This window comes from Octodon degus, unplaced genomic scaffold (assembly GCF_000260255.1).
Source record: "Octodon degus isolate 3935 unplaced genomic scaffold, OctDeg1.0 scaffold00099, whole genome shotgun sequence".
NCBI classification, from domain to species: Eukaryota; Metazoa; Chordata; class Mammalia; order Rodentia; family Octodontidae; genus Octodon; species Octodon degus.
Genome location: NW_004524675.1, coordinates 11,246,968 through 11,258,986, shown reverse-complemented (window position 1 = coordinate 11,258,986; position 12,019 = coordinate 11,246,968). Strand labels below are relative to the sequence as shown.

Below are 12,019 nucleotides of genomic sequence, written 5' to 3'. Positions count from 1 at the left end.
AATATATGAGACTTGCTTTTATGTTATGTTGCATTAAAATTTATAAACTGTATTGAGCTTTTCATTTTATTATACTGCTTTTTAAAATTTAATTCTGTTTTTCTGGGATTTGTCTGTAGTACAGGATGATTACTTTCATGTTGGGAAGTTAGTACATATATGCAACACATGTTAATTCTTTTTATCTTTCCTCTGGCTCTTTTCACCTACTTCACCCCTTCTCCTTTATATGTAGAATTTTGTACATGTCTGTAGTATGTACTGATCATGTTCCCTGTAGGGACCTAGAATATGTACACAACACACCAAAATTCCACCTTTTTAAAAATCACATTTGGCCCTAGTGAAACCCAAATCTGCTCTATAATCTGGTTTATAAAGCAAAGCAATGGTATTTCATTCATTTTATTCACTTCATACATATGAATATAAAGTAAGTTTCAAAATCATAGATCATATAATTACTGTGGAGAAATGGTACTGAATAAATCTAACACAATTGTTACTGTATGTAAGCTTTCAGCTTTATGAGAAAAAAAAATCCAAGTTAAAGCATGGGAAAAATGCAGAACTATATTCTTACATAAACTAATTGAACACAACATTATGCAATGCAACAACTATTGTGAATTCTTATTATTTGCTTAGTAAAATTCTGTATCACTTCTAATTTTTAACTATTTTTTATTCTGTTTAAAAATATATATAAATACACTATACTCATATACTACAAAAGCAAAAGAGGAAAGTAATGTTCATTCATCAAAAATTTTACATACAAATATGCTGAGATGGAAAAGAAAATATTAAATATCCTCTCTAAGGGGCCTGGGAGACACAAGTGTGAGGAGGGCTTGTTGAGAGTCAGGGGTAGGGCTCCTGCATGAGCCACAGACACCATGGACTGGAATACAAGCAGGAGCTCTTCACTGACTATCTCGCAATGGTGGCCTAGGAATGAAGATGGGTTGGTTGATGCTATATCCGTAGGCTTCCAAACTATGTGGCACCTAGATCAGAGGGGAGGTTACCTCTTAACTACATTACCTGTCACATTCACAGAGGGAAAATTTGTGCAGCACTTAGGTAATGAGGAGAAAGTTACAGGATTCTTTTGGAGACACTTGCAACCACTGAGGAATGAGCTGTCCTATTGACAGAAATAACCCTTGCCTTACCAAGGTGGAAGTGGCAGAGAGCGTAAGATGTCAGGAGATTGGGCTCTACACATATTGGGCACTTTGAATTTTGTTACCTTACAATAGATGGTGTCTCCAGATGTAGCAACTTACTTGTGAGGCAGGTGGTAAAGTAAATAGGATGAGAAGAGTGCTGGTGTCGGGCTTTGAATCTCTATATTCATTGCCCCTGAAATAACTTGGGTTTTTCCCTAGAAGTACTGGTAACTGAACAGAATCCTCACGAAAACAAATATGCAGCTGGGAAATGAGTATATGGAACCATGATCATTTGTTACTAGGGAGTAGAAAATTAGAACAATGAGATGTCAATATCCAAAAACATAATAGAATGGCTAAAATCCAAAAGAGTGACAATATCAAATGCTGATAAAGGTACTGAACAAGGCTTCAATTCATTCATCCATTCATGTGAATGCAAAATGATTCATTCACTTTTGGAAGTCAGTTTGGAAACTGACTAAACTAAATGAAAAACACTGTTGTCATATGAGCCAATGTTTCATTGCATTGCTTAATATTTGCCTGAGTTGAAAACTTATTTATGAAAAATCCTATAGGCAGGTGTTTATAACAGCTTACTCATAATTGTAAAATTTGGTGACAGCCAAGTTGTTTTTCAACAGATGAACTGATAAATGAACTTTGGTAATTCAGACAATAAAATATGCCTCAGGACTAAAAGAAGTAATATTTCTAGCCAAAAGAATACATGGGGCATTTTTAAATGTATATGTCTAAACAAATAAAAGCTTATAGGAAAAGTGGTATATGCTATATTATTCTAAGTGTACTACAGGTGATGATTTCAGAGACAATCCAGGGTCTGCATTGAAATGATAACTCAGTATCTGTGCTCCAAACGTGCAACAGAAAATTATAAGATGAGTGATAGAGAGTGAAGAGATGCCCTCCCCAAATGGTAAAATTCAGTGGCAAAGAAGGTTCCACTCAATGAAAGTCATCCCATGTTATATGGTAAAAAGCAGGCATTAACAGCCAGATATTAGAGGCCAAGACTAGGGAGGTAGAATGAATTATGACAAAGGTGACATTGAGAGAGGAATATCTTCCCCTGGTGGCTAGAACTCTGTCATGTTCAACCTATATCATACACATGGTCTCAAGTGATCATAAAAAAACTTTGAGTTTTACAGTATAGATATTCTCTGGAACAAGGAGTCTGAAACTTAGGAAGTTGATTTAGACTATGTCTAAGGAAAGATCCAAAAACTTTGCTTCCAAATATGGTAACCCTTCCCTATGTCTACTACCTGGCAGGCAAGACCCATGACCAGCTTAGTAATTGTTCTATTCCTGTGTATGGTCAGAAAAGGGCTAAAAAGTATTTCAGGCTTGATATCTTTCCTAGGGGTTCCTCTCTCACGTTATTACTGATTGAGAAGGACTGCTTCTCTGAGCTGATCTCTATTAGTGTAGACCTACAGTTTCATTAAAAAGAAATAAGCTTAATTTTAAATGGCATCTGGCAGCAGAACACTACTCTTTATGGTTGCAATGTTGTTCCCCCCACCCAACCATGCTGGTGCTGAGAAACAAAAAAACAAACAAAAGACATGGTAAGAAAAATTTTTAAAAATTGTGTAATTTTTTACATTGGACTTGAAGTCAATAGTCCTATGCTACTCATTTTTGAAGTGGATGAAAATATTTCCTAGAAACACGTTTGTGAATCACTAACATAGATAATGGAATTTTTGTCATTTTTCTTATTTTAAAGCTTCACATATCACACACCTAAAGGCAAATGGACCTCTAGAATCATGTGTGTGCCTTATGATAGGCATACTCCATCTTTGTGGACATGCCCAGTTGGTATCGGATTGGAGATTTTCACAAACTTAGCAATGCTGCCCATGTCAGCCCTGACACAACACAGAGACTTGACCCAGAGGTACCTAAGGTGGGAAGGTGGCTGAGAGATAATCAGTGGCATCATGTTCTACTTGAATGACCTACTGAGTCAAGCAATGGAGCACAATTCAGCAGCCTGCAACTTTATTCTGGAGCCAGCTATCATATTGGAATAGAGGATCTGGGAGCACTAGATCAGCATCCACTTGGTACCCATTTTACGACTCACTCTGACCTGTTTTCTTAAAGTGATGATACCCTATTTCCTCCCGAGGCTCCTATTCAAATGTTTCTTTGCTCTAATAATTTTCAAAGGGAGGGCTGAATAGAATAAAATCAATTTCTTTTGCAGCCTAGGCCTACATTTCTTTTACCCAATTATTATTTGTGATTTTTTAAAAAAGTATTTGTATAAGTATGGCTACTAAGGAGTACATTTAAAAACAGTGAGAAAATTCTAATTTCTGACAAAAATGAAGGAAGAAACCAATCTTTCAGGTCTTAACAAAATGTCTAAGAACCTCCTCAGACTTCAGGGCAAGCCTTTTCCACGGCACTAGCACAGCTGTTTTCCACAAGGTCAACTGAGTGAAGGATTTGTTAATGATATGGTGCTCAGAGTTTAAACTGACTAAAGTTAGCAAAAGTTTATCACCTTACCTTATAAGCCTCAGCCTTTTAATTGACCCCAGAGCTCAAAAAATCATCACAGCAAAAAGAGTTTGCCGTGCAATTTCTCTGTAGGAAAGAAAACAGATTTCTTTTGCTTGCTATTCTTTCCTGTTCCCAGAATACTCTAAAAAGTTCTGCAGAACACTCCATGATCTGGGAGAGCAACAAGAATTGCTATTCTGAGACTGTGTGATATTCTGATCTATCTCTGTTAGAATTAAAGTGAACTATTCTCCAAGAGGGTCATTAAAGAAAACAATGATCACCTGAAGTGGAAGAGGCAGCTCCTGTGTGACTACTCAACTGGCATGATATCAAATCAGTTGAAACTCTTTATACAGTTTTAAACTGATAGGACTTGTAAAAATAAACAAGCTGTAGTCCATTGATTTGTTAAAACCTATGGATTCATTTATCAAAAAGTGGGATTTGCTATTTATATAAAATGTTTAAAAACTCAATCATATTTGCAATGGAAACCAAGGTGGAATTTAAACTGTGATTAATGAACATAACAAGCATATTGCATAGTCACTATGAAAGCAGTAATTACTCAATCCAACTATGATCCAGCCATGGAAGTGGTTGTCTACAAGCACTTAAAATGTGAAGGTAGGGAACCACAAGTTCCAGGTGAGTCTGGGCTATGTAGTGAGACCCTGTAACCAACCAAATAACCAACCAATCAATCAAACAACCCAACCCAGCCCAGCTCAACCTAGCTCAACTATGTTCCAACAACCAAACATTGTAAAAGTAAGTACAAAGTAATTGTATGCAAGCATTTTGCTTTAGTTGGTAGACTGTGCTTTTCATAGAGTCGAATAGTTTTGCAACTGCTTTACATATATTATATTAATATGGCTCATTAGATAAGTAATAAAATTACAGATAATGAAAGCCAAGCATTGGAAAGTCGGGGAAAGAAATTTCAAGTAAGCAAAATGTGAGTGTACTTTATTGTGTTGCATTAGAAACAGAGATTTCTGTGTATTATCCTGTATATTTCAGCATATATTTAGGAATGGGCATATTAGAAATTAATTCTTTAAATGTATATACATAGTTTAGTATATATACACATATGTTTTTATGTTTCTTACTGACAGGACATAAAAGAGTAACACCTCAATAGAGATAAGAACATGCAGATTTCAGAACTTGGTTTTTAAATACTAATTTTCAATATAAGGAATTATTGGAGAAACAACTAATTCTAGGCCATGTTATGGAACTATAAGAATATCTTGTGGTACCGGAAGATAGAAAAGTGCTCAAAACAAAGTGTAAGTGCATATTACAAGGAAACAGGGACCTACCTAAAAGATCTTCCAAAGTCAAAGAAAAGTAGAACCACAAAGGGAAAATGGTAGTAATATTTGCTTATAACTCCAAAAATAGGAACAATACCCACCAGTTCTTATGGATACTAGAAAAAAAATGGGTAGATAAATTAAGTGGAAAATTTCTTTCCGAAGGATTCTAAGCAATGAGTACAGAAGAAATGAGGAATAGTGTTAGGGACCAATGTGCAAGAGTTAAGTTGCTAAACCCAGGGACATGGCCATGTTGAAAAAACTTGTGAGCACAGCCTCTAAAGGCAACATAGCAGCTACAGGGCTGACTCTCCCTCTTTCTTAGCAATAAGACTGCCAACCTAAGGGAACAAAAGTTATTAACTAGGAAGATTTACTGCCTTTGTTCTAACTTCTTTCCAGGGCTTCCTGTTCTCCATTTCCTGCACTTCCTGAATCTGTGGAAACCTAATAAATATAGGTGCTCCAGGGAAGCAGTTGTCTTCCCTGAAGAGAACTCCTGAAAGAGCTCTCACCATTCTGGACCCTACAAGCCATAATTGTATTTGTCTTTATTTAATCATTTTCTGTGCAATTGTCCATAAGATTGAGATCCTGATTAGCTCCTGATAGAATATAGAATATTCACCATCAGAGGAGAATAAAAATAACGACAACAAGTTAGATCCCCTGGTGAGGTGTGGGGGAGCTTCTGCGCTCCCCTGTGCCCGCTGGACCTCTCCAGACCCAGCCCAGGCCTGGCGTGTGAGTGAGATGGGACCCCTGGTGAATGTTAAAATTAGAGAGCACAGCTGTACAGTGACAAGGGCAACTATATTCTCAACACAGCTTCCCCTAGTGAATTTGTTAGCTACTGTGATACTTCAATAAATGTCAAGAATATCATTGGAAAAATCATCCTAAATTTAACATCAACAGTAATGAAATATACTGATACAATTGCCCTCAATATCATATGATTTATGAACACATCAGTGCTATTGCATTATTTCCCAAAATGTATTTATCTTCAGGCCTATCAGGAGAAAACAACATTAAAATTCAATTTGATAAAATTTTAACAATAACATGGCTGGCACATACGTACTAAAAGTCAGGAAAGGCAGTAGGTGTTATACAGTGGAGCTGAATACAGAGTGTGACAACATGTAATATGGGATCCTGGATTCCCATATAAAAAGGACATCAGTGAAAAATCTGAGGGCATCTGAGGAAGTGAGAAGTTTAGTCACTAGGTGGCGCCAATGTTAACGTGTTAGGGAGGCTAGATTTTCCTCCTTACCTTTCGTAATTAGATAGGACCACAGAGAGGAAGAGTCCGCAGTGGCCTTCTACATGCTGATGAGCCGGAGGATCTACAGCTGCTCAGTGTAAGAAGCTGGAGACTGCAAACAAGAGGGACCAAGATGCAGCCCAAGTCGGAGACTCAAGGCCTTAAGAGTTACTGCCCGCGTCCGTGTGGAAGGGCTGAAGGAAATGGAGTCTGATGTCCACAGCCAATGGCAGTAGTGAAAGAGGTCTCTGGCACAAGGTCAACGGGTTTTTCCAATGTGGGCAAACTTCTTCTTTCTCTTTTATTTCATCCAAGCTACAAATCTACTGGGTGGTGCCACCCATCACCAGCATGAGTCTTCCCTCTTCAATTTGCTGGCCAAAATGCCAGTCATCTTTGGAAACACCCACTGCACACGCAAGTTTGCTTTACTCATTGGAAACTTGGTGTTTCTTAACACAGTCATATTGACATAAATAACAGTCACATATTCAAGTGAAACAACCATCAGAAAAGATTCAGCATAGAAGCAGAAAGGAACACTCAGCCACCTATCAGGTCAGGTATCAAAGAAACTTGCAGAAACATAAACAAAACACCTATGTTCTCCTAAAACATTTTCTGGAAAGTAGTCAGAAAAAGTGCATAAGAGAAAACCATCTAGGAGATTTAAGTGAAGTTTGAAAGTCAGTTAATATTTGTATTGATACTAGTTTCTTACTGTTGGTTGTTACATTACGGCAATGTAAGTTGTTAATATTAGGAGAAGCTGGGGAGAGAGGATAGAGGACATTTGCTATTCTGTAAGTCTAAAATTGCTTCAAAATAAAGTTAACAATGATTAGGCTTCTTAACATTACCTATTAAAAAATTGATCCCTGCCAGTTTCCTTAGTTGTTTTCCATTTGCTGAGCGATTCATTCTGCTTGTTGTCTAAAAGCCTCAGACTGTGTTCCCTGTGCTTGGAGTGTAGGCCTCATCTCTTGTATATTGTGACAGTCTTGACATTTATCTCAATAGTTCTACATGAAGTCTTTCTTCCTTACTCTTTTAACAAGTGTCACTATATTTTTAAAATCAGTTTTTCAATGTAAGTCAGTTTTTCAATGTAAATTCTGCTAATCCGGAAGTAAACTCTGCCAGTCTAAAAGATAAAGTCTACAAACTAACTGACAGTTTGGGTGACTAAGAAGATGAAGTCACCTCACGACTTTATCCCTGGTAAGCTCTTCTATGAGCATTTTGACCTCTGAGCCTTAGCTCCTCGGTTTACTTCCAATTAGCTCATATCTGTACCTGACCACAACTGAGCCTTAGCCTTCTGCTAAGTAGGCAGAAATTAAAACCTGAAGGATATTGGTATAAATTGATAGGACCATGTAGGATTGCAAAATGCTGTGTATGAATATAAAACTGGGGTGCAAAACATGTTTAAAGAAATGTTCAAGATTGTGAAAGTACATTTTCAAGAAGACAAAATTTGGACATAGCACATACACTTCACTGAAAATAAAGTCAATCATAATGTAGCGTGCTAATATGAATAAGTGAGACATCTCAGCAAGGAAATGAAATATAAGTTAAAGAGAAAGATTGCCTTTCCTACACTTTTTTTTTTTTTTTTTTTCCGGAACCGGGGATTGAACTCAGGCCCTTGTGCTTGACAGGCAAGTGCTTATTCTACTGAGTCATCTCCCTGGCCCCAAGATTTCCTTTCCATAGGCAGAACTGTGTTGAAAACATGGATTCATTTAGAAAATAACTCTGGTTCTGATCGATGGCCAGAGATATCCACCATGAAGTTTACAAAGCTGAAAACAACTCCACCCAGGGAATGATGACTTTTCTCTGAACCTCTTACCTTGCTGCCTTAAGCACCTCCCTTCAGCATTCTTGCCTTTCCTGTGCCCTACCCTTTCTTTGTCTCCACCTTGGCTTAGCTGAATGCAGCAGTTATAGTTCCTTCATTTTTTTTCTTCCATTGTGTATTAGTTTTATATTTTAATACATTTACACATGCTTTTTTTTTTTTTTTTTTTTTTTTGTCCCTAGTAACAAAAAAGTAAAAAAGTAACACTTTTTCTGTCTTTGAAAATGGAAGTGAAGGCTCAGTGGTCTAAGCGCCTGCCTGGCAAGGACAAGGACCTGGGTTTGATCCCCGGTACCACATGCTGTGCCACCTGGGGGCACACCATGCCTGCATAGTGAGACTGTGTACCAAATACATAAATAAATAAAAGATTTAAACAAATTCTTTAAAAAATGGGAATGAAAAAGAAAAATATCTAGTATCTTACATATCATACAGAACAAGTAAGTAACTATTTGGTTTATTATAATTACATCCCATTACTGACATTCAGAAAAGATTGATTCTTTTGTTTCTTAAGAATCAATTAGAGGGCCAGCAAGATAGCTTAGCCGCCTAAAGCGCCTGCTTGGGCAAGCTCAGGCAAGTGCCCAGGGACAGTGGTTCAATCCCCGGCACCACATACCATGCCAGCCCTGCCCCCAGGGTTGACTGAGCTGGCCAAATAAATAAATGAAAAAAAAAAAAAGAATCAATTAGATTAGGGACCTTTGAATTTTCTCAGGGAAATTTGAACATAATAAAAATTTTGAAATATAATCAATAATATTTTCTCAATTATGTTTTCTGATTGTGTATGGTAGAGGTATTGAGATTGTGAAAATTAATTCTCAGAAGTTTGAATGAAACCTAAGTATTATAATAAATTGTGGTCCAAAGTTGAACCCTGCTTGATAAAGCCTTCTGTTTTTAAAAATGTAGTTAGTACAGGGTCTACAGGGTCTCACTACACAGGACTCATAGTGATCCTCCTATTTTCAGCCTCCCAAATGCTGGGATTACAGGCATGTGCCACCACATCCAGTCTCAGTTGCCATCTCAGAGCTCCCCAGGAGTGGAGCTGGTGCAGCATGCTGTAAATTGAACCCCAGTCCCTGCTCCTGCCTAAGCAGACACTTTAGTATGCTGAGCTATCTGGCTGGCCCGGTAAAACCTTCTTCTTTAGTATGTATTTATTCACTGGGGCTTCTACTTAACATAAGAGAAGTACTGACATTCAGCTGATGCAGACAGGCCCAGGGAGTGTAAGATCAGTATTACAAAGAGACAGCTGGGGCTGGAGGCCTTTGGTGGATTTACTAGATCCCAAAGTCGTTAGAGCTGGTCTCTGCGTATACGTGAGTTACCACTTTCTTCCCCATAAACATTGCTTATGCTTGACCATCAGTGCTTCTGAATGTACCATAATGTCAGCTTTGAGAATTAGACAGAAAAATTCATATTTTACTATTTAATTCTACTAAACTTATTCAGCACATCAGTCATAATGTGGTATTGAAGAGAAGAAAATTGAATGTCTGTGTATAGCAGCTAATGGAGTTGAAAGATGTTCTCATGAAGGCTGGCCTGATAGCTCAGCAGACTAAACTGCCTGCTTCAGCAGAGCGCAGCGGCCAGGGTTCGTTCTCTGGTGTGCCGTGCCAGCCCCGCCCCCGGCCTGTACTGAGATGGCGACTGAGACTGGGCGTGGTGGCGCTCGCCTCTAATCCCAGCGCTTGGGAGGCTGTAAAGAAGAGATTTACTATGAGTCCAATCTGTGTAGTGAAGCCCTGAACACCCTGTAGACCCTTCCCTAAACACAGAAAAATAAAAAAGATTTTCTCATAAAGCAAAATCAATATTAAAGTACACTAAAATAAATGTCATAAGAATGATTTAAATTTTCAATACTTTTGGGGACTGAAAAACTTCAAGCTTTTCATTGCGCTTCCATAATTATGTTTCATAGATTGCTGATTTGTATAGAAAGTTGATACAGCATTTTAAGCAACTTAATAACATCAAAGTCATTCAGTACATTGACTTACGAATTTACATTACATGTCATTAAATTTTGTGTTTAACTTTTAGTAAATATTTTTCTTTGGTCATTTTGAGTTAAATAAAAATTAACACCTCTAAATGTATAGAGATATGAATAGGATGCACAATGGATGTACAATAGTTCTTCACTATTAAAATTTAACATGAGTTATAATTAGGAAGAAATATCTAGAAATATTCCAGATGCCCGAAAGGGAGAAACAATAATGAAAGACTGATTGGGCAACACAACTCTCAATGCACCCAGAAAATGCATTTCAAAAAAGAAAAGCAGAAGTGCCAAGTAATAGCTGATACGTCCAGAAAGGAGAAAGTGCTGTGGCCCCTATTTAAGACCTATGAAAACATCAAGGTCTTCAGAGATCCTAGAGACCAAGGTTCAGGTTCACCAATCTCAAACAGGCCAGTAGCATCTGCAAGACATCTAATGGCCTTGCCCTTTGCTTTCCTGGTGGCCCTGGTGGTGCTCAGCTGCAGGTCAACCAGCTCTCTGAGCTGCGACCTGCCTCAGACCTACAACCTGAGGAATAGGAGAGCCTTAGTGCTCCTGGGACAAATGAGGAGAATCTCCACTTTCTCTTGCCTCAAGGACAGGAAGGACTTTGGCCTCCCCCAGCAGGCGTTTGATGGCAAGAAGCTCCAGAAAGCTCAGGCCCTCCACGTCCTCCACGAGGTGAACATCCAGACCTTCAGCCTCTTCGACACACAGTACTCATCCGCTGCCTGGGACAAGAGCCTGCTGGACGCCTTCCGCACCGGCCTCCGCGAGCAGCGAGAGGACCTGCGGGCCTGCCTGACCCAGGAGGAGGGGCTGGACGAGGCTGCCCTGCTGCATGAGGCCTCCAGGCTGGCTGTGAGGAGTTACTTCCACAGGATCGCTGTATACCTGAAGGAGAAGAGATACAGCCCGTGTGCGTGGGAGGTTGTCAGAGCCGAAATCAGGAGAGCCTTCTCTTCAGCAGCAGCAATGGGAAAAGATGTTTAAGGACTAAGGAATGAGACCGGGTCAGCATAGAAATGCTTCTCATAGACTCATACACTATGTCAAATTTCCAGAACTTCTGCCATTTCTAAGTCTTTCTTCTGGTCTTGTCAAGGCATGAATTCATTTTGAGAGATGTTTTCTGAAGTACCAGGCATCACTGTGTTCAACTCTGTGGGAACTATCCCTTACAGCTGAGTATGCAAATGTATCTATTTATTTATCTACTAAAGTATTTACTAATTTATTTGACTATAATATTTAAATTATTTTTGTGCACATGTCACAAACTTTGTTTTGTTTCAAGTCAAATCTGTTCTGTACATTGAGTCAATTTCTCGTTTTGCTTTTTTCATTAAATTTTTACTATAGAAAATTTCTTGTATTTGTTCTTCAAGAAGATGCTCCAAGCCTTATTGTGCAACCTTATAAAGCAGTGGAAGATGAAAAAAATCACTTAGCCATCACTGCCATACTGAAATTATAAGTAAAGTCTGACCATTGCATAGGTGGGGGATGTATAGCATGTGAGAGGCCCTGAGATCCATCCCCAGCACTGCCAACATACAAGAATACAGACAAATACATTCACTTTCTCTTACCAGCTTGTGTGTTGTCCTCAGACCATAGAGTTGAATATCTAAAATGCAATGCAAACAGGAAAGCTGTAGTTATACATTGTTAACCTCAATAATGTGAAATGATACAGTGAGAAGGAAATATTAATGAAATTCTTTATGAAGAAGCTATTTTTCATGGCTTTTCATTGCAGCAGTTTATACCTAAAAA

At 38.3% G+C, this 12,019-nt stretch overlaps 1 protein-coding gene across 1 annotated transcript; it reads left to right on the top strand.

Moving 5' to 3' along the window:
• Nucleotides 1-10,675: 10,675 nt before the first annotated feature.
• LOC101581949 (interferon alpha-2-like) lies at nt 10,676-11,233 on the top strand. Its single transcript, XM_004638578.1, has one exon. The coding sequence runs from the start codon at nt 10,676-10,678 to the stop codon at nt 11,231-11,233; it is 558 nt and encodes a 185-aa protein (XP_004638635.1).
• Nucleotides 11,234-12,019: the final 786 nt, after the last annotated feature.